The sequence below is a fragment of the Borostomias antarcticus genome, assembly GCF_949987555.1.
Source record: "Borostomias antarcticus genome assembly, chromosome: 3".
NCBI classification, from domain to species: domain Eukaryota; kingdom Metazoa; phylum Chordata; class Actinopteri; order Stomiiformes; family Stomiidae; genus Borostomias; species Borostomias antarcticus.
The window spans coordinates 4,016,285-4,043,312 of record NC_140236.1 but is presented as its reverse complement, the minus strand read 5'-3'; the positions used below and the strand labels follow the sequence as shown (position 1 = coordinate 4,043,312).

At 42.9% G+C, this 27,028-nt stretch overlaps 1 protein-coding gene across 2 annotated transcripts; it reads left to right on the top strand.

Moving 5' to 3' along the window:
• Nucleotides 1-308: 308 nt before the first annotated feature.
• spen (spen family transcriptional repressor) lies at nucleotides 309-25,621 on the top strand. Of its 2 annotated transcripts, none has more exons than XM_084461812.1 (15): nucleotides 309-447; nucleotides 3,029-3,349; nucleotides 8,122-8,736; nucleotides 11,604-11,761; nucleotides 12,641-12,841; nucleotides 12,942-13,093; nucleotides 13,328-13,453; nucleotides 13,610-13,723; nucleotides 13,846-13,959; nucleotides 14,110-14,210; nucleotides 14,321-22,178; nucleotides 22,316-22,654; nucleotides 23,031-23,225; nucleotides 23,350-23,508; nucleotides 23,674-25,621. In XM_084461812.1, exons 1-15 carry the CDS (start codon nucleotides 365-367, stop codon nucleotides 23,803-23,805), a joined length of 10,668 nt encoding a protein of 3,555 aa, XP_084317938.1. In that variant the 5' UTR covers nucleotides 309-364; the 3' UTR covers nucleotides 23,806-25,621. The 2 variants fall into 2 exon arrangements, with proteins under 2 accessions (XP_084317938.1, XP_084317937.1); XM_084461811.1 differs by having other exon boundaries at nucleotides 12,927-13,093.
• The last annotated feature ends 1,407 nt before the right edge of the window (nucleotides 25,622-27,028 follow it).

The window sequence follows — 27,028 nt, the reverse complement described above, 5'->3', positions numbered from 1 at the left end:
TCACACACAACGCCACGCGTGCGCTGTATGCGCCTCATTACGAGAGAGGTTGCTGCATCTTTTTAGGTAGCTACAACAAGCATTCTTTCGACAGCCAAAGGTCGCATGGTGTGTCAGGGACGCGCCTTGTCACGGGAACAGTAATAGAGCGCGTTCCCGGGAACCGAGATCGCGCTTGAACAGCAAAGAGAATCAAAAACAGCGTGCGGGGATCGAACCTAATGGATACATTAGGTCTGAACAACCCATCGATGCTCTACGTACAGTATTTTACTGCGCAGAATTCACAACCTATTTCATTTCGTATTGGAAGGGATTGACATTACAAACGCATCTGTATGACCGGGGGACAGAAGCGCACAGTATGGTCCGGGAAACCAGACATCTATGGGTGGGAAATTTACCCGAAAATGTGCGAGAAGAGAAAATCATTGAGCACTTCAAACGGTGGGTAAACGTTGCTGCTGCATATTTGATAGTGTAACAATGAGATTTGAGAAACTGTGCAACATCACGCTTCAACGAATAGTTCTAAAAGTCAGAGAGAATCTCCTGAAGCAAATTGTCATTTCCAGACTGTCAGCTCGCGCTTAAAGCTACTACTAGCACTGACTGTTCACTACATTCTGGACGCGAGGAAGAGATGGCAAGGTAGTAACGCTAAAACCATTGAAATAAGCGTTCTTTTCGGGATGTTGCCCTTGTCCAGTCTTTTCCCACGCTGTTCAAAGGACCCAGTCAAGCTCCCAGCTAACAACTAGCTACTGTCGCTAACGCTGCACAACCGGGACAAAACAAGGTCCATGAAGCAAGCTTTGACCTAAACCTTAGTGGGTTTGCTTGCAAGATATAGCCTACCAGAGGCTCAGAAGTAGTGCAATTGTGGCTTGTCTGCGCTTCACCAGAATCTAGTTTCTGTGCTTGCATGCAATCTTCAGCTAAAGCGAAACTGTTATATCCACGTGCTATGATCTTAAGTTTTCTAATCAACAACACGAATATCGGTAGGCTAGGCTACTAACCAACATTAACTTTTTCAAATTCTAACTCGAAGCCCAACAATTGCTAATAACGACAGCTGTGTCGCACGCAAGTGATCACGGTGGTCCCCTCAATGCAACATTGTTGCAAAATTGAGGTCGCACTTGGTTGCGATGAGTTGGTGACCAGAGATGGTGTTCTTTGCAACTTAGTAGAAACATTTGAAGTCATTGCAAGGTGATTTTGAATAAATCTTCTTCGCAACAGTGTGGCAAAAGGAAATTCACTAAATTTGAATTGTTTTTTCTAAATGTATTGAAATGTCAAACATTATTCTAAATCAAACGCAAAGGATAGTCTAGGCTATTAAGCGTCAAAAATTAAAAAGGAAACATCCCGTAGCCTATACACCTGGATTTGACTCTGGCGTGGAGCGCTTCTCTCGCTCCTCGTGGCTGCCAAGGAAATAACAGCCCACCTAGGCTATCTGTCACTATATGCATGAGGAACAGGAACAGGCTAATTGAAACATGATTTTCTATTACTTTTTTTACTTTTGATACATGATGTATATACAGTACTGTTATGACCTTGTCATCACTGTCAAGTAGGCTAATGTTCGACACATTGGGCTTTGTCAATACGATTTCGACATGCATGTGCAACACAGCCCATTGTCCAAAATACATTGAAATGGTCACAGAGAGCCTATTTAATAAGTTGAATTCATTATTTATCTACTCCATTCAGTTAATTTCCTAGGTTATATCTTGCATATACTTTGCCTATGGGCTTCACTTCATTTCCTTGTCATCAAAGCTACAGTCTGCATCCATATTCTCAAACACTTTTGTTCCGCTGATGGTGCACTTCTATGCCTACTCTACAGGAGGAAATTTGATGCGCAGGAAAACATGTCGAGCTATTTAGCGGCCCCTTTATAGCTATATTGTAACGAGAGTCGGTATGCAGGTGCATGACAGCCCAATGTGTGATAGGAGTCATTGAAGATGGGGGACGGCAGAATGAGTAAGCAGTGTGAACGGCTTTCTAAAATGGCGTCAGAGGCTATTCGATGTGGGAACTGGCATACCAATATTTATGGGCTGTCTTCCAGGGTAATATAACACACGTAGTCTTTAGTGATTTCATTTTCACCGTTGAATGCATTACATTGTTAAATTGTAGCCTAGGGAATTTCAATTTCCTCTTTATGTTTAGACTAGCACACTGAGCGTTTGACGTGGAAACATGTTCCGATTATTTATTAGCTTAATCACAACAACGTATTGTTCTATAGTTGTGAAGTTGTCACCTTTGCAAAACGACTGCATTGAAACGCATTAAGTCAAAATGACCCTTAGACCATGCTCCTTATTTAATTGAGTTCATGGGAACGCCTAGTGAGTTATTCTTAGAGAAACAGATTGTTTTTGTTATTTAATTTATCTATCTGGCATAATACCTTTGCACGAACACAGTACCCTGCGGGAAACGTCTCGTTTTGCTCATATTACTAATGAGCTCTACATTTCTTGACAAGGCGAAGCTACACCAAAACCGATAGATCCTCTGAATTGCATAATAAGAATCGGGAAATCTGAAAGCAGCGAACCAGGAAATGTCACGTGTCGTTATGCTGCGCTACCCAGACCTCACCAGAACCTTGTTTGCATAGCTCAAAAGAGCATGTTGCTGATATGAGATGGGCTACTGATAATATAGCATAGGCTACTGTATTCATAAAGGCAATGTTGGTCAATTGGTCAATGGCTAATATCTCTAATGTCATATGCCAAGATTTCAAGTTTAGTTGCTTGGTTACTGTTGCCTTGTGAGCTGGGCATAACCTTGTAGGACCTATTCACCCCCCCACAAACACACACACAGTTGGAGGAATGGGTAAAACAAGGGAAATGCATCAAATATTACTTTGGTTTCTTTTGTCAACAAACCCATTGACTTGTTAGCACAAAAAATGTGTTTTGCTAAACGTGTAAGTAAGTAAGTAAACAATTTGCTGTTGGTTTTCTTCTCTTCTCTATAGATATGGACGTGTTGAGAGTGTCAAGGTCCTTCCTAAGCGAGGGTCTGAAGGTGGAGTTGCAGCCTTTGTGGATTTCGTGGACATTAAAAGTGCTCAGAAGGCTCACAACTCTATCAACAAGATGGGCGACAGAGACCTCCGCACTGATTACAATGAGCCGGGCACAATTCCTAGTGCTGCAAGGGGGCTGGACGATAGCCTGACCTTAAGCTCTCGTGGCCGGGACGTTTCAGGGTTCACAAGAGCGGCGGGGGGGCCCGTGTATGGGCCCCCTGCGTCGCTCCACAGCAGAGAGGGACGCTTTGAACGCAGACTAGACGGGTAAGTGGACAAAGTTTCTCTGAAGGCAGGGGGACCTTGGTTTCTTGTAACGCCTCACCCCCAAGCATCTTTCCACCATCTATTCATTTACTTGTTTGGGGGTTAAACAGAAAAAAAGAGGGAATATGAAAGAAGTTCATACTCAGGAAGTAATCTTTTAGGGATCACCTCAAAAGTCCTCAGAGCGTCGCCGTCGCTCAATGGATTCATACTTATGGTAGACACCAAGATATACTGTAAATGAGCATGTATGTACATTACACACACAAATGCATTTCCATGTGTGTTGTGAATAGCGTTATGGCTGTTGGGGATTATCTTTGTGAGCTATTCCATATCTGTGAGGTGGATATCACAGTTGCGGAAAGTACGGGGCATATATTGGATATCGTAAAATTCCCAGGATTATTGGATGCTGGAGAGAGATTGGTCCAGCGGCCTTCCCTGGGATCGCCCTGATCTGGAGTACAGTGCCCTTCTTGGTGGATTAATGTCTCACCCTTTTTATTGTCATTTAAAAAAACAAACAACCAAGAGTACACATTTATACATTTTAAGACACAATTAACTAGAATTTGGATTAGTAAAAATTGGGCTCTCAATCATTCTGCACCCTGTCCGGTGGTGTGCACTCCCCCCCGTGATCTGGAGTCATGTGGATAACCTAACCAGGATATGTATCCCCCTGTTGGATTAATACCGGCCACACTTCAAAAGGATGTTCTATTGTGCATTAAAGGTATGGGTTACTTTTTGGTTTTGTTTTGGATTATGTCTGGTATCAGGGGTTTACAGTTAAATGCTGGGAGACCTCTACTGGTGATCTGAGACGATAGAAACAGTGAGCAAAAGACACTTTTTTATTCGCCTTTTTGTATTTTTTTCCACCTGGGAATTTCTATTCCCCAACGTTTTTCTTTTTTAAGACAGACTATACAATGGATGCATTGGAGAGAAGAGTGCAAACGCTGATACGTACTGGATGTACGTTTTGGATTGTACAAATCAAAGAAATACCACGGAAATTTGGGGCTGAAGAAAAAGTCCCTATTAATGCTGCTGGAGATACGTGAATTTTGTCAGTGGATTAACTCTTTCTCTCCTGAATTTGGAACTACACCTGTCCATGGATACAACATCTGTCATTTCCTGCCTGAAAACTGTCCCATATGCTTGTCTCTTTGCTAACCTGCCTTGGAAAATCATGGATAAACAACTCACCATGGAAGCTACAATTGATTCAGACAAATGTATTTTTGACTGGGTTATTAAAATGACTGAAAATTTACTGAACATGCCTGGATTATTATGGAGATGGTATCTGCCTTTTTTTTTTTATATACTGCAATAACTGTTATATCCTCAAAAAATGACTATTTTGCTCAGTGAGATGGAAGCAGGATGATACACTGGACATTTAGCAAGATGCAAGACTTTCACTTTCCACTAGGGACTCACTGCTGCTGGAAATTAAATAGAGCATTCTTTATTGAAGATGGACTTGTGGATATTATTTCTTTATTTGACTGGACTTCTTTACCTTCTTCCATGAAAAGGAGCAACATCAGCCTATAGGTCTAGATATTGTTTTGCACCACTGATTATCCACATATTTTTGTAAAATAGCTTAATTAGACTGCTTATTTCCAACATGGCACAACCATACGTTTCAGCTGGCATATGCTGTTTTTTCTTTGGAATAAAAGCTGGTGTTGCAGCCCTGCCTGTGTTGGAGCCCTACCCGGCAAGTGAGGCTTCCTGCCGTGCAGATGAGGATTATCGAACATTGATTTACCTGAACCTTTTTGCTCAATTTTTTTTTTATCCAGTTTTTCTTGCTCACCAATTCTGTCTCCCTAGATTGTATTTGGAATTGTAGGTCGAGTTACCACTCTCTCAAAAGGTTGGTATGTCCTGCCCTGTGTATTTTAGCTGTTCTCTCTAACCCCTAGTTTGAATTCCTGTCTCTCCATTTTTTCCCACTAACAGAAGTAGCTGGTCAGTAGATATAATTGCTCTTTGGTATTTACAAACTAAACCTTTTACCTGTTTCCCTCTGTACTGTCACTCTACCCCACTCCCCAGCTCCTAACCTCTGCTCCCCCTTGTCGGTACACCCATATTTCTGAGCCATTTGTCATGTGAAGTGAGATGAGAATGGAAAAAAAGTATATGATTGAGACTGGCTTAATTTAACAGAATAGAAGGTTTGGGCTTGGGAGTGTCGTTATGACGCAATGCACCTCTTGAATGGCTTATCTGAACCTCAGTGAGACAGATTTGATTGTAGCAGAATCAACAAGGTTTCATATTTTTGCCATATTATATTACATTCCACAATTAGACTCACCAAGTGCCAGGGCTTCATGCGTATTACTCTTAGCTTCCGCATAGTCTCTCATTGGATTTTTTCACACGATAGTGTATTTGATTCCCTCCCTAGAAATGTGCCGACTTCATTCCCCTGATGAGCTTGGAGCACAAAAGCAGGGCAAAGCTCTTCAAAATTATTTCTAATGCAGAACTAGTTGCCAGGTTCATGATTGATATGTTGCATCAGTTGCAATCTTACAAAACTCAGATTTTGAAGATAGTGCCAGTATTGCTATATTGTCAATAAGAAATAGCATTTATCTCTGCAACATTATAATAAGTGACTTAGAGCCAGACTGGTTGAGCTGGCAAGGCCTGGTCACACAAAAGTATGCACTTGTCATCAAAGAACAAAGACAATTTGTTGATAAGGTGTAATGCAGGACCAGATTAATAATCACGGATATAAATTCTGTGCAGATCTTGGTTGAATTATTTTCAGGCTTCATGAATAATGTAAATAACTTGAAGTGCGCGCACGTGTGTGTGTGTGTGTGTGTATGTGTGTGTGACTTCTATTGAGTAGGCTGGTTTCTCTGCCTCATTAGCATATAGGCATGCAAAGGTCAAGATAATCGGTCAATTTCACAACACGCTCTTAGTCATACATGATATTCATGAATCCCTATTAGTCCCACATCTGCTGTTAAATGTAAGGCAAAGCGCATTGTGTTGCCTCTGGGTATGAAATGCGCTATACAAATAAAGCTTTGATTGATTGATTTGATTGAAAGGGATATTTACATTCTTCACCTAACTCCTAGGTCATTATCCACAAAAAAGAGCATCATTAATGTTGATGCAGTTTTTCTTTTACTTGCAGCACAAAACAATGTTCTTTGGAGGAGGGAGGAATATAATTTAGCTGTGTATCAGATCAATATTTCATAAGAATGTAAAGATCTGTGTGTTGTCTTAGATATCCTTTGCCTAATTTCTATGAAACTGCTTTGAAAAAAGAAAAAGAACATCCCTTTATTTTACCAATAAGCTAACGGTAAGAGACAAATATAGAAACATTATTCTGAATCAATGGTCATACTGCCTAAACAAAATACTGCTACCACTAATCAATTACCCATTATAAGTAATCAAATAAAATTATCATTAACAGTAGCCAATGTATAGGGACAATTGTGTAAGAATGGGGATGTAGACTATTCTACAATTAATTTAGGTTAAAATTCCAATATGTAGGTAAGTATAATACCCTCAATGGACATCTTTTTAGATAAATATCAGCAACTTACAACAAATAATTAAATGTTTGTTATTTGTATATATGCTCTCAAATTCATACCACTTATATTTTCTCAAAGATGTTAACCAAACCCAAATCTTTTTTAGACAGATGACAGGCATGTGTGTGTTCTGCTTCTGTATTTGTGCATGAAGTTTTGTACAAACTGCAATTCTTACCAGTCTTGCCTTGCTATGATAGCAATAAAGTTTACATTGCAAAATCGTCCTGTGTAGCACACCTTGCTATTAAAATTACACTTATACTTTATTTTAAAAGTAAAATATGACAAACACAGGATCTTTAGATATCATATTGATTTATCCCACAAGAATGCTTTAAAACAACTTTGCACATCAAACGTTTCTTCTTTAATGCAATTATTTTCAATAATTAATTAGAAACAATCCCAGGCTAGAACCTAGCTAGCTGGCTAATTGTTACTGTAGCTAGCTATTTGTTATTTTAGGTGACCATCTAGATTTACTGTTTGTATGTGCACGGATTCACACAAGGTTTGATGAAGGTCTACAGTGTGGCAATCAAGTAGACTAAGAACTTACAGCAACCTTGAAATAGATGGGAATCTATCATACTAGCAAAAAATAGCATAATACATTTAGAAACATATTTTTGTGGGAATATGGGGCAACCTTTTTTTCCATCCATGAGTGAGTGCACATATTGTGAAGTATCCACACACCACAACTTTGCCTCCACTAATGTACATTTTTGTTTTCCTTTACAGTTCAGTTTCCATTTATTTGAACGTCAGACTTAACTAATTTCTTGACCAAGAAGTTACTTGAATCATAAACATATGAAATAATTCAGCATATTTTGTATTCAATAGCATTAAGATGCTTTTGAATATTTATTTATCTTTAGTGTGTTGTCTCAAATCGTAATTCCACCAGATAAGTCCACCAGATAAGGCTTGACATGATGCTAACGTTCTTTCCTGATTCTCAGAATTAATACTTGCTATTTTTATTATTTTTTATACTATCCAGTTAAAAAACCCAACACGGTCAGAACAGTTCGTCTTATATCCTTATATCCCACGTAGCTCAGCGAGTCCTCAAATCGATCGTGAAAACTAGTGTAACAGGCATCTCTTTCTCCATTTCCTCCTTCCATCCCTCTCCTTGTTACTCAGGACTGCTGAAAGTCGGGAACGAGCATATGATCACAGTGCCTATGGACACCTTGACCGCGCTGGTAGCAGCTTTGACCGCCAACGCCACTACGAAACGGATTACTACCGCGATGGCAGGGAGAGAACGCTTAGTGCAGGTGGGAGTGGCTCCAGCACTGCCAGTGGAGGTGGAGGAACCGTCTCTGCAGGAGTCGGTGCAAGTATTGTGGGCACTGTGGCCAGCGTCAGTGGAGCAGCTGTGGTTGGTGGAGCCGCAGCAGTGGGAAGTGGAGGACCTGCGTCCACCGGGGTGGGCTACTACCATTCGCATAGCCGGAGCCCTTGCCACTTTGAGACCACAGAGCCGCGGTATGAGCCGCGCGCCCGAGAACCCTTTACTCTGGCCAGCGTGGTCCACAGGGACTTATACCGAGAAGAGAGGGGACGGCGTGGGGATCGAACTTACCACAGCAGCCGCAGCCGGTCCCCACACTCGTCGCATTCACGGAACCCCTCTCCGCAAAGGCTGGCGAGTCAGGCGACGCGCCCTCCTCACTCCCACAGTGGCTCTGGATCTCACAGCCGGTCCTCCAGCTCGGACTCTGTCAGCAGCACCAGCAGCAGTACCAGTGGCAGGTGGGTGAACCTACACTTAACGGTTTTACAGTCATGCTTTATAGCCTAATCCTAGGAGCTGCCACTGGGAGCCTGTTCAGGCCTGGTCACGACCTTACTTTGTGTAATTTCCTTAAAGATAATTATTCTTAAAAAAACGTCTGATGTTGGCAGCTTTGGAGCCCAGTGCATTGTTTTTGATATGAACCGGACAGGGTGGATACTGTTACAGGATAATTATGACTAGGATCAAAAAGTCTGAGCTGCTGGGAATGTTGCAGAGAGGACAAGGAGCTGAAGTATAGAGTAGTTGATGAAGGATAATTAAGCAATAACACACAAGAGGGAGTGCCTTACCGTTGTTATTGGCACAGCTCGAGTGTTTTATTGCTTTTATACAACAGCACTGCACTGTCATTATTTTATTTTTTTAGAAGATGGGTTTGTAGCGTTCAATTTCGCTTAATTGCGTTGCTTTCAGCCCGCCGCAAACTGAAATAGTTCTCTATTGTTTACCGTTGCTATAGCAACTCAACACAGCTGACAGCATTTATGGAGAGATGCCTTTACCAGTGATTTGCCCGTTGGTATATTGTGGTTATTGGCACGGCTCCGAATGCGTCTTGGCCAATCAAAATGTGCGGTCGAAACAAACAAACTAAATTTCTAACCTCACAATTTGGATCCGACCTCAAAATATGTGGTTCAAGAATAATCAACAATCTAAGTGACTTTATTACCCTTTTCGGGCAATTCATCCATAGTGTTGATGTTTCAAAATGTAGAGCCAATTGGCAGCTATTTTCGCATCACTCAAAATCACGCTCATTCACCTCTGGGAGGTGGGGTCCAAAGACATATTACCGAACAGGCCTACCGGCCCAGGCCCAGGGGCCCAAAAGCTCAGGCGGCCCTTTGCATTTCTTGTTGCAGGGACATCGATAGAAATTTAGGGTGAAATTCCTTACACAAACATTTAAAAAAAACATTCATATTTTGAACAGGGGCCCACGAGAGAAGCTTGTGTGGGCTACATATTTTCTATAGCCTACTCGTTAATCTAATGGGTGGGAATGTAGGCTACCTTTCCATAGATACATGAGTAGGCTATAAAACTAGTCTATAGAGGGCACTATTAAAGTTTGTGAACTCGAGACAGATCACACAGGTGCAGGTCACAAGGTCAAGTGGTTCAATCTGTTTGATCTTGACAAAGAACCGTACATGTAAAATGGAGCACCATCACATATTAAGCGGAGCAGCAAAATGAAAGATCCGAAAAGAAAAAGAGTCAAGGCAATAAGATGCTTTACAGCAGGTTCCTGGCATTTCCAGTTTTTTAAAGAAAACAAACTGAGAACAACAGTGGTGCGGCGGAGGCTGTAGGGGGGTGGGGGGGAGCTGGTAGGGAGGGGGGCCCCTCTACACGTCCAGGCCCAGGGACCCATTTTTTCATGATCCGTCTATGGTGAGGTCAGGTGCGCAAATTTAAACTCTTTTTTAAATTATTTGGTCCAAAGTGGTTAGTAATGTGGAACACAAACCATGTGCACCTGCGATGTGACATTATGTACAATTTTCAGGGTCCTATTTTGGTTTGTAAGCACCAAGAGTAGAACAAGAGATTAGAATTATAGCGAAGTTCAATGTAGTATCTTTAAGATGATGGATAGGCTTTAGCCGAGCTAGCTATTAAAAATTGTGTCAAATCTTAGTCAGTGTGGTTTATTCAAGGATTCAAGGTGGTTTATTTGTCATACATAGATGATACGGGTACCATTTACAATGAAGTGCCTAACGAAATGTCTAGATATGTCTGGTTGTCAACATCTACCATGAATTTGGTTTTCTTTACTGCTCCAAAGACTAAGCATACACATTTCCGTTAAAAAGAAAAGAAACACATTTCCGTTCTAGTTTGAAAATGTTGACGTTAAAATAATTCTCTTTCAAGACATATGACGATTGCATTAGATGGTGGATGTAGTGATGTGTTTGCAAACAGCAGATTTAAATAGTAATTTCTAAGTTGAAGCTTGATGTATTGTAGCATCTGGCCTCTGTGCAAGATAGTTACCAAGAAAACAGCAGCTAGTGTAAATAAATGGCACAGAAGAAAAAACAATTGCATTACAATGAGACACAAAAGACATCAAAGAATGCATCCTGCAGCACACAGGAAGAAATGCTACAGGGAATTTTAGGAGAGGGCTGATATATTTTCTCACTGCCTACTTCTGTGCATGGGTGAGTCTTCCCCCCCCTCCGTGAGATCCAGTTGGAACTGGAAATTTCTGGCCACTGCTGGCTCCCTGCCCACTCCCACAGGCCAAGCTCCGACAGCAGCACTTCCGGGATTGTCTGAGAGGGAGGGGGAACAGAGAAGGAAACGGCAGAGAGGAGACAGAATATAGAAAATGTATACAGGCAGAGGAATAGCGGGGTTGCATCGATTATATTCAAGGGCCAGATGCATATTAACATAGTATGAGTATAATTCCCTATTCCCCCTACAAATGTATTTTATACAGCATTTCGTTATTTACGCTCTCAAATAGGTTCTTTACTTCCTTGTGTGCATGAACATATTTAGTATTCCATCATTTACATTTTGTTCATCCATCTCCACCATCAGCCAGTGTTGATCTGTAATGACCCCACAAAAGGCACAATTTGTCCACTAGTGGTGTTGTGGTTCATTGTTTTCTAAACTTTGACCTCTTCTACTACAGTATGTGTTATAGGGCATTGCTTCTCTATGAACTTCAGTTGTATGGGACTAACTTAGTTTCAACTCCTTGAATACCTTGATTCCTTTCACTTTTATATGATAGAGATGCTTGGACATGAGCAGTGTTCTCTTTAAAACTGTTCTTTTCTGGCAATAGTGATTCCAGCAGTAGTTCGAGTGATGACTCTCCAGCTCGATCCGTGCAGTCTGCCGCTGTCCCTGCTCCCTCAACACTTCTTCTGCCTGCCCTTGACAAGGACGAGCCTCGCAAAAGCTTTGGCATCAAAGTCCAGAATCTTCCTGTGCGCTCCACAGGTAAGTGGTTGACTCATCATATCAGTTTTAGGCTCCATTTGCATCTATATCCTTGCACTTTTAGAGCATGTTTTTCAAGATATGTTGATGTTCATGGTTGTTCTTGGCCTATACTCTAAAGTTATTTTAAACTATGCTTTTTAGTTACTTTAAAGTATGCTTTTTCAGACATTTAGCCCTTGCGGTCTGTCTAACATGAAACTTGACTCGTGGATACCTTAATTTCACTCCAGTGAAAGTGTTGAGCTAGTAGATTTTTGTGTAGCTCAAATTTCTTTACAATGGAAGTGGACGGTCAGTGCAAAAATGTGTAGTTTTTTTCTGAGACGGGAAGCTAATGCTTTAATCTTACTTGGTCTCAGTATGCTGTCCCGTGAAATGTAGACTATTTGCAAACCGAATGTTGAAACACCAGCGACATTTGAACCAGAACTATTTACTACTATTCACTCCGAACCCGACACGTAGTCCTCCACAGGAGCAGTAAAAATGAGACCAGAGGAATGCTCATGTCCAAGCCATGCCGAGCACGTAAACATATTCAGATTTCTATACAATTCACAGGAGAGTATACGGAGACGGTATGCTTCCTGTCTAGGGGAAAAAACATGAAGTGCTATTTTTTCTTTAGTTTTTCAACACGTTGACCGTGGCCCTGTCCACTTCCATTCTAAAGAAATTTGAGCCTGTGAAAATCTCTGTCTAGTTCAATACTGGAGTGATCAGTGAAATTATGGTTCCTATGTGATTCATCTTAGACAGACCGCAAATAGGGCTGAACGTCCAAAATAGCATACTTAACCTTTAAACTAAATGAATAAAATATCTCTGTGCACCAAGTGGATTTATTCTTTGCCACTCTACCTCCTCACTTTCCAGATACAAGTCTGAAAGACGGCCTGTTCCATGAGTTTAAGAAGTATGGAAAGGTGACATCGGTGCAGATCCACGGAGCTTCGGAGGATCGCTATGGTCTCGTGTTTTTTCGCCAGCAGGAGGACCAGGAGAAGGCCTTCAGTGCATCAAAGGGGAAACTGTTTTTCGGAATGCAAATTGATGTCACGGCCTGGAATGGTCCTGGTACGTCTTATCTACCATAATGATTAAAAAGGTTTTAAAAAATAAAATGAAAAATAAGGTTAATGAAAGCATTAACAAGAAGTAGTTCCTTCCTTGTCAGAGACAGAAAGCGAGAATGAGTTCCGGCCTTTGGATGAGAGGATAGATGAATTTCATCCCAAAGCCACACGAACACTATTTATTGGCAACCTGGAGAAGACCACCAGCTACCATGATCTCCTCAACATCTTTCAACGCTTCGGGGAAATAGTGGTATGCTGATGCTAATGAGTGATTGGGGGATGTTTTTTAGACTGCATTATGATTTCAAATGTTAGTCAAACATTTTCTGTATCGAAGTACTTTCAGCTGATGTCTTTGCCCTAAATTATAATATTATAGTATTGAGGACTAAATGGTAAATGCACTTGATGTATTGTGAGAAACACATTTTTTAACTTTGCAGTCCCTCTTTATTCATTGCTCCCTCTCGTTCCATTCATATAGGATATTGACATCAAGAAAGTTAATGGTGCTCCTCAGTATGCCTTTCTGCAGTACTGTGATATTGCCAGTGTTTGTAAGGCCATAAAGAAGATGGATGGCGAGTATCTTGGCAACAATAGGTTAAAGGTGAGGAGAGCGTTAATATTTGAATTTCTTTTCTCTTTACTTTACATCTTATGTTCTGTAAAGACGTGTCTATATTATTGATGATGGCATTATTTATAGAAGCTGATATTTTAGAAAAGTAATCATGTTTTTATATTATTTCTGTCTTCTCTCAAGCTGGGGTTTGGAAAGAGTATGCCAACGACTTGTGTTTGGTTGGATGGTTTAGCGTCTACCACCACAGAGCAGTATCTTACTCGTCACTTCTGTCGTTACGGACATGTTGTCAAGGTAAGGTTATCATTCCTTGTTTTCACCCATCCAAATAGTGTATTTACATTGTTAGGGCCCTGAGGTTTTTTGATCTTGTAATCTAATAGTCACTCAAACTCTTCTCATCCCTCCTTCCACAGGTTGTCTTTGACAGAATGAAAGGAATGGCTCTTATTCTTTACAATAACATAGAATATGCGCAGGCTGCCGTTAAGGAGACCAAGGGTTGGAAGATTGGGGGAAATAAAATCAAGGTGAGCAGTACTGAATGTTATTTTATAATTCAACATGCTAATGAACCACATGTTTTGGGAATATAATGAAGGATAGCAGACTGTAACTTCATGTTACACCTTATCACTATGTTTGTATATGATTCTTATAAGTTATGTTTTGGTTTTCAGGTTGACTTTGCCAATCAGGAAAGTCAGATGGCTTTCTACCGCTCAATGCAGACATCTGGGCAAGATATTCGAGACTTCTATGAGATTTTATCTGAACGAAGGTTTGCATAGCTCTCAACAAATACAGCATTTGTTATCAATGTAAACCTCCAATGACATTGAATGATGCAATAATGTTTTTTTTCTTGCTCTTTTTACAATATTTTGGCAGGGATGAGCGCAGGCCGCAATATGAGTTTCCAGCGGAAAGGGCATTCTATGAGAATGTGCGAAGCCCTGGAACCTACACTGAAGATCCACGGCGCAAATACCCAGCCAGAGGTCGCGACTTCTATACAGAATGGGACCCATACCAAGGGGACTTCTATGACCCACGATACTTTGATGACCCCCGTGAATACAGAGATTACAGAGACCCTTATGAGCAGGATATCCGCAAATACAGCTATCTACAAAGGGAGCGGGAAAGAGAACGGGAGCGTTTTGAAACAGACCGGGAACACGACCACGGACGGAGGACAATTGAGCGTAGCCAGAGCCCCTCTCATCCCCGACGCCCTGCCAGCCCCACCGTATCTCCCTCTCTTTCAGAACGTCTACCGAGTGACTCAGATCGTCGGATTTGTGGTCGGTCCTCAGAACGAAGTGGAAGTTGTAGTTCACTCTCCCCGCAAAGATTTGAAAAAACTGACAAGGCACGACCTGATCGATATAACAAAAGTGAAAAACCAGAGAAGGAGAGACTCTTTGAAGCTGAACGTGGAAATGGGAGCGATAAGGAGAAACGAACTGGACACAAGGAGAAGAGTGAAAAGGAGAAAGGTGAGAAACAGAAGCTGAAGAAGCTGAAAGTGCATTCAGCCAGCATTACATCATCGGAGACGGACCCTGAACTTGAGAGAGATATCAGCCCAGATTCAGTTCTTCATAGCAAAGCTAGCAAGTTTCTGGCAAAGGAAAAAGAGGGCTCTGGCAAAGGGCGGCTGGACCTTCCACCTTGTGTGGTGCAGTTAACAAGAGTTAAGGAAAAGGAAGGCAAACTAATTGGTCATGCTGTCCAGGAAAAGCAAAGACTGAGGGGAGGGAATGAAAGTCCTTGGCTTGCATCACCCACAGTTGACCAGAGGAGCCCTCTCTTCCGCTTGGAACCCCAAAAAGCAGAGATCTCCAAGCAAGGGAAGGTGCCTAAAGACAAAAACATGGCAAGTCTGGTTGAGGTTGTTGAAAAGGATGGTAAAACAAAAGCCAAGAAACATATAAAATCTGACCTTGATGGGACTAATTCTCTGGATTTTGAACGCTTGGCTGCACGAAAGAGGCGTTTTGAGGAGTCAACAGGGAAGACTGATAGACTGAAGAGGGCCACTCAAGAGGAGGAGGATGGTGGACTAGGCCTTAGGAAACTAGTAGAAAATACTTTAGCAAAGGACACTGAAGGTGACAAGGACTTTAAGCTAAAAGGCATGTATAAGAAGGAGCACCGCAAGGCTACATCTGAGAGACTGGTAACTATTCATAGTCCAAGTGATGAACCACAACAGTATGAAAGTATCTCTATGGGAATGGGCCTCAGTTTAGAACTTCAGTCACGACTAGGAGAACCAACAGAGGGGACTATAGATTTCCTGCAGCCTCCGTGTCTTAAAATGGAATATGAGGGATTAAAAAGCCAGAGTACAAGTAATACAGTCTTTGACAATGGTAGTCTTGTCCTGGATCAATTTGAGGAGAAACAGAGCTCCATAGAAATGGATGAGCATGGAGAGGGACAGTGCAGAAGCATAGGAGCTAGTGAAGAACAACTTGACTCAGACACTGACCACTCTCAGAGCTGTGGAAAACCAATGGATCACAACCTACTGCTCCGGCGGAAAATGGAAGAGCCATGCAAGTCTGGCAAATCTGAAAGCCCACTAGGCACTGACATAGATGACTTTGAAAGGTGCAGTATGGTGACAGGGAATCCATCTCAAGATACCTCAGATGATTTTCTATCCAGTAAAAGGAGGAAATCTGACTGTTTTGACCATGACATTCTCAATAAGAAGGAACGCAACTACAGGAGTTCCCAACATTTAAATGAAGGCCTTGACCAGAGTGTCACATCCTCTAAAGTCTTGGGTCAAGTTCCCTCAAATGAGGAAGAGGAGGCCTCCCAGTTATCACAGTCAGTCACCAACAAAGACAATAAAGACTCTCCAAAAGCAGAAGAAAAGGTTTTCTCACGCATTGAGTCAATGAAATACAACATTGACATGACAGCCAACCAGTTTCATTCCCCTGACTCTGAATTTCCAAAGCTTAAGACAATGTGTGATGAGGAGTTACTGCAACGATGGGAGAGACGGATCAAATCAGATTCCCTCAGAATGGACATGACATTTCCAAGCAGTATTGTAAAGCGGGATAGCATCCATAAGCGTCTTGTTCGTGAACTGGAACCAGGAGAAGTGCAGTCAGAATCAGATGATGATGGTGAGAACAAACACCATTCCCCCAAATCCAACACCTCTCTCTCGTATATCCTCAGGGAACGTGAGGAGAGATTGACAGACTTAAAGCGTTCCGGCTCCCTGGAGAAGAACAAGTTCTATTCTTTTGCATTAGACAAGACTATAACTCCTGACACAAAAGCACTTCTAGAGCGAGCCAGGTCACTGTCCTCCTCTCGAGAAGACAATTGGTCCTTTCTTCCTTCTCGCTTCCCAAGTTCCCACTGTTCGGATAAAGAAAAGGTAGAGCTGGCACCCAGACCTATTCCATCTTGGTACACGAAGAAGAAAAAGATTTGTACTGACTCTGATGGAAAGCTGAGCGATAAAAAGGATGAACTTAAACCACAGGATCAAGAGCGGCAAGAGCTGTTTGCTTCTCGTTTTCTTCATAGCTCAATCTTTGAACAAGATTCACGCCGACTGCAACATCTTGAGCGCAAAGATCAGGATTATGAATTAGGGGTGGATAAGCATATTGTCAAACAAGATCCTGTTGAAGGACAGCCTGTGGCAAGAGGGGAGCTCCCTCAAGAGCCTATAGTGCTTTTCCAAAGCCGCTTTTTAGAGCTTCAACAGAAGAAAGGAGACCACCTTCCACAGGAGGCTGAGAGTGTTGATATGGTTGCTGAGATTGAAGGACAGATTGGAGATAAAGAGGAGTCTCCTAAAGTGTCAGAGCCTGAACTGAAAACGGATGTTAAACCAGTCAGTCCCTCACTAATACTGCCTGTTTCACCATTTGTTCCTTCACCCAGAGAGATGTCTCCACAGCATGAGAAAGAAGCTGTTGTAACGTCATCTTCAGAACACACTTCCTCACTGATTAAGGAAGAAAAAGTGGAACCTACCCATGAGTTATCTCCACCACAGTCTCCTCTAGAAGTAACAGAAAAAGCTGCTCCTATTCTAAGGAAATTCTCTACTCCAGTCCTGACAGAGCCAGTGATTAAAGTTGAACTGAAGGAGCAATTGTATGAGCCAAAAGCTCAAAAAGAAACTAATTTGACAATGGAATATGCTTCGTTCCTTTATGATAAGCCTCTCACCCCTGGTGGTTCTCTAAGTAGTGTTGAGGTCGAACCTACTGAATTAAACAGTTCTGCTTCTCCCAGGCAGGAAGAGAATATGGAAGACATAAAAATAGAGCCCCAAGCAGAGAAACCGGATTCTAAGGACTTTGAGCTACCCCATAAATCTGAGGTCTGTCACGAAGTTCAGGTGCCAGCCATAGAAGCTGAAATTAAACGGGCAAAACCAACCCGTAAAAAGACCAAGAGTAAAAGGGTCAAGCCAAATGTGTCAGCCCAAAATTCACAGTCCTCTCTAACTGCTGCCCCTGAGAAACCAGCAACCCGAAAGAGTGAGCGAATTGATAGAGAGAAGCTCAAAAGGGCCTCATCTCCACGAGGAGAGGTGTCAAAAGGATTGCCTGAGCCTAAAACCACTACCAAGTCACCAGTTCATGCCCCCGATTCTGAGCAAAACTTTGATGCAAATTTAATTCATGGAAGGGCTCGACGCAGAAATGTTAAATCAGTTTATGCAACACCACAGGAAGGAGAGGCTCAGCAAGCAGGCAAAGAGGTAGTGGAGTCATCACGTTCCACTCGTAAGCGTGGAGCTGACAAAGAGCTGGTGCCGCAAGATCCACAAAATCCATCTACCAGCACAAGACGAGGTCGCCCACCCAAGACGCGCAGGCGAGGCGAAGATTTATCACCAGTAAAAGGGGACCATCAGAAAATGTCAGAGGAAGACCTCGATATCAAAGAGCCTGCCATCACAGATGCCTCAAGAGTTTCTGAGGGGTGGCATTCACCCCGTACACTGAAGGTGCAGTCAGCACAAATGACTACACCCTCAGGAACTTCAGTTGGCATGAATGTAAGCAGGGTAGACAAACAGTCTGAGAGTGTGTTATCAGCAGAGAAAACAGACGACAGTAAAATTTCTGAAGAACCTGAGCTTGATGCTAAAGATGAGTCCGAACCTGTAGACAAGTTGTTAATGGAGGAAGGAAAGAAAAATGCATTGCAGAAAAATGAAAAAGACTCAACAGATCACATTGATAAAAAATCTTCTGAAGGGGAAATTCAGAGAATAGAATCCATTCCTGTAGAGAAACGACAACAATCTGAAAAGAATAATAAAGGAAAAGCTCCAAAGTTGACACAAAACGCCAAACAGGTGACTGAAGATAAGTCACACAGTTTGAGAAACCTTGAGATTCGAGTAAGTGTTGATGATGTGAAAGGTTTACTTCACTCGGGTGAGGATGACCCAGAATCATTAGATGCTCCTCCTAAGTTAACAAAACCAGGAGCAGCAGATAAGGATGAAACAAGGACTACCTGCTATCTTAAAGAATCAGAAGAACTTTGCCCAGAGGCAAAAGAAGAAATTCCACCTGAACCTGAGCAGCCTGTAGATCCGGCAGTTGCTCTTTTGGCACGGCAGATGGAACTTGAAAGGGCAGTGGAAAATATTGCCAAACTTACTGAAGAGCAACCTCCTCAACCATTCAAGGAACCACCTACAGAGCCACCTGCCTCACTGCCCCCTGTCAGAGTGGACCCAGAGGCTGAGGCTGAGATTGAAGAAGAAAAACCAGCAAACCCTGCAAGTGAAACAGAACTTGCTGCTGCCATCGATTCTATTACTGCTGAAGAGATATCTGCTGATGCAGATGGATTCACAGCCCCTCCAACTTACACTGCACTCATTCCTACGCCAGAGCCACTGATCTCACCCCCTTCCAATGAGTCAATGGAACCTGAAATTCACATGGCTATCAACAATATTATTGAAGCAGACATTGATATTGGCATCACACTGCCTCGTGCCAAACCACAAATGCCTGGTTCAAAGGCAGCTGAACCATCAGTGTCAGCTCCCTCTGTGCCAGAGGAGTCTCCTTTACCAGAAACCCCCAAGAAGACAAGGTGCAAGAACAGATCCAAGACTCCAAAGAAATCAAGAAGTCGGAAAGGTGGTGCCAACAGGAAAGGTGAGACTGCTGAAGAGGTGTCAGAACCAGAACCAACACCCTCCCCTATCAAACTACCAGACTCTATCCCTGAAGACCTCGAAACCATTAACTCCAAGGCAGCTACAGTTATAGCTGCTGTAACTACAGCAGCATCTGTTGTCACTGCAGCTCCTGCCTGCAAACGTGATATTATGCGTGCAATGACTGTGGACACCCCCAAGGAGGCAGAACAGCCTGCTGTTGAGCAACCAGTACCCCAAGAATCAGCCTTTCACTCTAACACCACCAGCCTGCCTAGTTGTAAAAAACAGCCACCATCAACACAACTATCAGCACCTGCTGTATCTCCGTCTCCAGCCCTCACACCACCCCCAACCCAATTTAACATCCCTCAGTCCCGCTCTGGCAAGATGCCAATCTCCCCAGACTGGATTCCTAGATCAGAAGAGAGTAGAATCCAAGTTACGCCTACGTCCCAGGTGACCATAGTCACTCCTTCTGCACCAACTGTAACCGCTCTTGGGACCTCTTCAGGGAATCCTCCTTTACCCCCTGATACTAAGGCATCAGACATTGACCCCAGTTCCAGCACACTGAGAAAGATCCTGATGGAACCTAAGTATGTATCGGCGTCTAATAGCAATGCAATCCCCACAACGATGTTGACAACTACACTGGCAGAGCCCCGAATGTCAGAGAATGAGAATTCCTCTGACACAAGGCACTCATATCCAGAAGACAGACCATTATCTATGACACCACAGCACATCCCTCAAAAACCATCCCCACTCGCAGAGACCCAGCAGAACTTTGGTGAGAAAGTGCACTCAGTCATTTCATCCTCTACCACTTCTGTCATCAGTAGGATACCAATGCCCTTTGACACGGACGAAGCCCCACGAATCTCCCTAAGCAACCGCAATTCTGGCCCATCTTTACCCAAGCAGAAATTCAGATCTAGCGTGAATGAAAATAACCGTTACCATGGGGTAGATGCATCAGAGGATGCAAATAGCAGAGGGCGGTCTTTAGTTGAGAACACACCTTACAACACAGGCTCCAGTCCTGGTCTGAGGGTGAACACCTCTGAGGGTGTGGTGGTGCTTAGTTACTCGGGTCAGAAAACGGAAGGACCTCAACGGATCAGTGCCAAAATTAGCCAGGTCCCGCAAGCAAGTGCAGGTGACATTGAGTTTCAGCAGTCAGTGTCCAAATCTCAGATCAAGCAAGAGCCACTGACCCCATCCCAAACTCCTATGCCTAAAGGGCCCCCAACTCCCACTGGATATGGACACACTGGAATACTCCTGACTGGCCAGTCATACAATTCCCACCCTGTTATTTCCTCTGTTAAGCAAGAGAGTACTGGTTTGGATAAACCTGAAACTTCCTATCACCATGGTTCCCAGGGTAATGCAGTAAAGATGTTCCAACAACCAGTCACTAGTCCTCAAGTATTGATTTACAATCAAGCTGTGATGCAGCAGCATGCTAAGAAAGGTCCTGGAGCCGATTCTATGCCAATGAAGGAGATGGGCAAGCCATCTCAGCCATCTAACCTCAGCCCAGTCATGAGCCCACACCACCCGTCTTTGGCTGGAAACCGAATGAGCCCTAGCCCCAACACCCAAATTGATCGGACAGCCCTACACCTAAAGCAAGAACCCATCTCCCCTCGAACAACTGGGCACTCACCTTCACCCTTTGCCAAAGCTTGCCCTCCTAGCATTTCCCCTATTGGCTCCTCTGTGGTCCTTGGTCCTGGTATGCCTGCAATGTCTCAGTATGTCTCCAGTATGCATCACCCACATCCAGAGCAGTCGGTAATAATGCCTACCCACAGCATCACCCAGTCAGTATCCATAGGCCATACCTCACATGGGGAGGTCAGGATGAACAGCCCACAGCTCTCTGGCATGAACTACGGGAGACGAGCAGATTCCGTACCATCTGCCCGTGGACCTCCACAGCGGTCCAATACACCTCAGCCAGTGATCAGAGACATGGTGTTGCATTCTCACACATCAGGCTCTGCTGGAGCGCCATCAGTCAGCAACAGCACAGAAGAGGACCCCAGGCACTTCCACCAGGCACTACGCAGACCCTCTGCACCCCAACTGCAGTCAGATGTGATGATGCTGCAGGCTGACCACCGAGGACTCCATCCAGGCCTACGTCTGGACCAGTACCGGGACATCCGCATCCTCATGCACCATCAGCTCGGAGAGCATGCTGAGGCAAGGCGGCCACGCACTCCTGAGACTGGTGGAGCCATCTTCAGCAACATCTCTGCACCCCTCAAGAGTCCTTTGGTGGGGAAAAGTATGTTGCAAACCGGAAAAGAGCCTCCAAAGGCATTGGAGGGAAAGATGTCACACCCACCTCACACAGAGAGTAGAATCATGGGAGTGCATCCCTCTGCTCCTGTTATGGTGTCTCCTCATCCTCAAGGGGTTCAGCTCATGCATCCAGGTGGTGGAGGATCATTTGGGATGTACCGGGACATGCGAGGCTTCCCTTCTCAGTTTTCCAGCCACCCTTCAATGGGATTGAACCTGGCCTCGCATGGAATTACACCTTCCCAGGTCAGAGGACATTCATTCATCTTTAATTTCAGTGTTGTCCAAAATATTTTTTTTTAAACATAAAAGTATTTAAAATGTCCAATGCAAAAGGTCATGGTTTGTAACCCTTTTTTTTATTTTTTTATTATGTCCCTCAGGATGGTGATGGGGGGCACAGGGGCAAGCTGTCTCAGTCCTTATCTGCTGGGTCACTAGGTGGCGGAAGCAACATAAAATCGGAGACGTCCCACGTGCGCCACACTGCGTCCATGGATCTATCCCAAGTGTCCCGGATGCAGAGGGATACAATCTCGCCCTCATATCCACCTCCCGTGGTTCCGTCCCACAAGCAAGAGCTAGTTCTACAGAAGGGCCCGCCAGCTTTCTTGTCTACCCCGCCTCCAACAGCATCCCCTTCAAGTTCCTCTCAGCTGCGGCCTGAGGGTAAAATGGAGCACTCGGGACACCAGTCTCTGGACATGGTGCAGCTTTTAATGGTAAGGGGGATTGATGAAGGTGCAATACAGAAATACTATGTGTATGGGGCGCGCCCCAGTGGCTCATCAGGTTAAGGCGCATACCACAAGGCTAGTCCTTACCACAGCGGCCCGGGTTCAAAGCCAGCTCAAGCAGTGTGCTGCATGTCCTTCCCTCTCTCCCACTTTTCCTATCACTCTATACTGTCCTATATATAATAAAGCAGTGGCAAAAAATATCGCACACAGAAATGCTGTGTGCATTTGATAACTTTTCTGTTGTGCTATGAGTGACTATATGTTTCTTTTATCTGGCCACAAGGTCAGGATGAAGACATTTCGTACCTTTGCTTTGGAATATTTCTCTGACTTGGCTTTCCCTCATCTCTTTGCACAGAAATACCCTATTGTGTGGCAAGGCCTGTTGGCACTGAAGAATGACCAGGCTGCGGTCCAGCTCCACTTTGTTTCTGGTAACAATGTGCTGGCCCACCGCTCTCTACCACCCCCAGAGGGAGGATCCCTGCTCCGCATAGCCCAGAGGATGAGGCTGGAGGGGGTCCAACTGGAGGGTGTGGCCCGCAGAATGATGGTGAGTGAACAGTTGCCAATTTTTATCAGATTATTATTTATAGAAAAGATAAACTAGTATCCGACAAACTATTATCAGTAGATATATTTATATGTATTATGTACTTGGATTGTTTTGTTTTCAGATGGACAGTGACTACTGCCTCTTGCTGGCTCTGCCCTGCGGTAGAGACCAGGAGGATGTCCTTAACCAGACCCACGCCTTAAAAGGAGGTTTCATCACCTACCTACAGGCCAAACAGGCAGCTGGTATCATCAATGTCCCCAACCCTGGCTCCAATCAGGTATGTGTGCTTGGTTATGACCTCATTTTTCTTGGCGGTAGGTAGCCCAGTGGCTATACCAAAAGGTCAAAATCAAATGTGGCTATATTGCTATTAGTATAACAAAGTTATTTCCCCAAAAAAATTAGCAACTGACTATTTCCTATCTATTTCTTCTCATTCCAGCCAGCTTATGTGGTGCAGATTTTCCCACCATGTGAGTTCTCTGAGGTCCACTTGTCGCGCCTCGCCCCCGACCTTCTCAACAGCATCTCCAGCATCTCCCCTCACCTCATGATTGTCATTGCCTCTGTGTAATTACCTCCTTTCTCAAGAGCCAAGCCAACACCAGCCTTTTTTGGGACTCATTCAGTTTTGAAAACTGGGAAATGCCTCATTTTTATTTTATTTTAAAGGTTTTGACCTTTTTGTTCATGACATGAACCTTTTTGTTCAAACATGAACTTCGCTTCACCGAGTCCTTAAGTCATCCTTCCACCTCTAATTCCACAACTCTCATTCTTTATCGAGAGCCTACGGAAGGGGGGAATAGGGATTATTGATGATCAATTTTATGATCATTCATGTCACTTTCGTCATAATTGAAGGTAAACCAGATTGCATCCTGATTTTCAACGTATTTAAGGGGAATGAGGGAATGGAACGAGAGGGACAGGTTAACAGATGTTTATACTCTCATCGGGAAGAAAAAGATTGTGAATTTTCTTATTTTTGAATTTTCTTAAAAAACAAACAAACAGATTTGATCAGTCATTGCACTAATGTTGAAGAAAAAAAACGTAATGAAATATGTGAACTTTGTACAGATTTGAGAATAAAATGTTAATGTGCTGTGAATAGCCTTGCTTGTGCAAGTAATAAGAAAACGTTGCTGGAAATCTTCATTTTGAGAATCATGATAGCTTTACCATTTTCTTCACTGCTTTTTCTTGTGCGCCATTAGCAAACTTAATTTCCTTCTTCATTTCCAGAGTCAACTCATTCTATCATCGGTGTTCCTTCCCCAGGAACCTATGATGGGATTTTGTGGAGTTGTACAGTTTACACTCAATGCCTCAAAAGGGGACTATATATAAAATATTTAATTTTTTTATTTTGTTTTGCTTCCTCTTCATGCCTAAATGTGTTGTGGACAATTGCAAAACCGTGTAAATATACATATTTAAAGACTGAAACAATTCAAGGAGACCATGTGGATTACTTAACAGCTCATCATTTTCAACCTTTGTTCTAGGAGTGACATTCAAGCCTTGGTTTTTCAGAAATGGATTCTGTGCCAAAATGTCTTTCAGATAAGAACACAATGTATCTAAATGATCAGAATCTATTTTCATACTTGACTTTGTATTTACCACTTAGATGTAACAGCCTCTGTTTTGACTACTTTGTATTTCTTTTTGTCTGCTCAATTTTGTGACTACTCCATTGTGAAATTGTCTACATTTCCTAGAAGTGCTATGGATGTTGGTATTTCACATTTAATTGCAGATACTGTTCATCTCTCTCTGTCTCTGTGTCCTCCACTGCCCCCTGCTGTCTCTGAGGTTGCTACACGTCGGTATCAGTACCTTAGTCTAAAGGCAATGGCTAGTGTCAACAATAGCATGCTTCTTTTAGTGATGTAAAAGGGTAACATTAATCCATAAGGCAAAGAATGTGACTTGAATCATGCCATAAATGGATGTGTAACCCTCTTAATCTCTCTCCCTGAACTGGTGTGTTCCTGAGCCAAGCTGTATATAATCATGTTCTCAATCTGTGCTCCTGTGTACGTTCCTCTATTATATTCTCCTTCCAGGGTCCTCATTTTGTTTTGTGTGACAAAACAAAGCGGTCTGACAAGCTAGGTGGGAACCGATCCAGAAAGTAAACCATGACTCAGTTTTGTGATGTAAATATTTCTATGACTGCAGGCTGAATTATTTTCATGGTTGATTTGTGTTGAAGGCACTTATTATTTTGATAAACAAATGAGAAGAAAATACCAACAAAAAAACAAAACTTAATGATTAATGTTGAACTTTCATCTTTTGATCAATCTTTATTTCATCATTTTGAGTGTATTTTGCTGTTCCTCCATGAGGACATTTTAAACTGTAAAATAAATGGTTGTTTAACATGCTTCTACAGTACAGATCATTAAATGGTCTGTCAATCTTGGGTTGTTTCTTATTTGTGTAGTATTTTGTAGCCTACACTTGAAAATCTTCATTTTTGAAAAAGTGTCAAAAAATATAGTTACAGGAACATTAGTGTTAATGTCAACAGTGACATTTCTGCAACATGAGTTATGATGACAAGTCAAGACACCTTTCAATCCTCACTTCTCAGGAGTTCTCTGTAAACTTGCTTCCACATACTGAAGTATTGTAGTGCATCCTGTAGTCACAAGATGTCATCATAGGCCTGCTTAAAAGTGCTCACCCACTGCAGTAAACTCGGGCTACTCTAAGCCTAAAAGTTTGGCCTCTGCAAATCTGCAAAGAATTTGACTGGTTCTTTTAAACCATTGAGATATTTTTCTGTGCTATTTCAAGCAAGGTAACTCTTAGATTAGGAAGGATTGACTTTTGTGTTGACAAGTGTGGCAAGGGACCTATTCAGTCCTGGAAAATTGTGATACTGTACATGTAGGCTAGTTGATACAATTCACCCTGCAGTACACCACAGCCTTGATTCTTCTACATTATACACCATTTGTCTCATGCTCTGAAACATTAAGCCTTGCACTTGCATTTCTCTGAGCCAGCATGAAGACTATCCTTCAGGAGATGCAGTTTTGCCCATGTCCCTCAAGGCAAAGTTCTATGGTTTTTGGAATTTCTGCTAACACTAGAGAATTTTGGTTTCCGGCTGCTCCCAACAAATTCAAGAGCACACTCCAGATTCCCCAGAGAGATGCTGATGGGGGGTTGCCGGTGAAGGAATTCCTTTGGGGAATGTTCTGTGGTCAAGACTGGGGTTTCTCAGCATATATGAAGGTACTCTTTTCGGTCAAATTAATGTCTTCAAGGAGGACCAACTGCTGTGAGGCCTCCAACTTTATATCATTACATTCATGCATGCCTCAATTTTAGCCATGAAAGGATTATGTCAGCCTAGGACGGTCTCCAAAATAGCGAACACTTTCTTAAGCAGTGTTCCTACTAACTTTGCAAGACACGTTTTCAAAAGTTTTTTGAAAAGACATGGTATATTACTGCATGAATATTTCCAAACCTTTTCACAAGGTTACAACATAAGCTACATTGGTGGATGAGGTGTGTGTGAACTAAATACACACTAACTAAAATACACTAAGGTCATCCAAGGGAGGGTGGTGGGGGGGGAGGGGGGTCACACTCGAACCCTGACGGCGGGTCCTTTCTCCTCTCATTACAGCAGGAATAAGGGAGTGTGACCACACAAAAGAGGTGAGGCATAAGCGATTTATAGCGCCTTGACAGGCCAAGACAAGGAATGTTAATTGACACCCCACTTGCAGCGTGAGAAGAAGCAGAGATGGTGGGGACACAGTGGC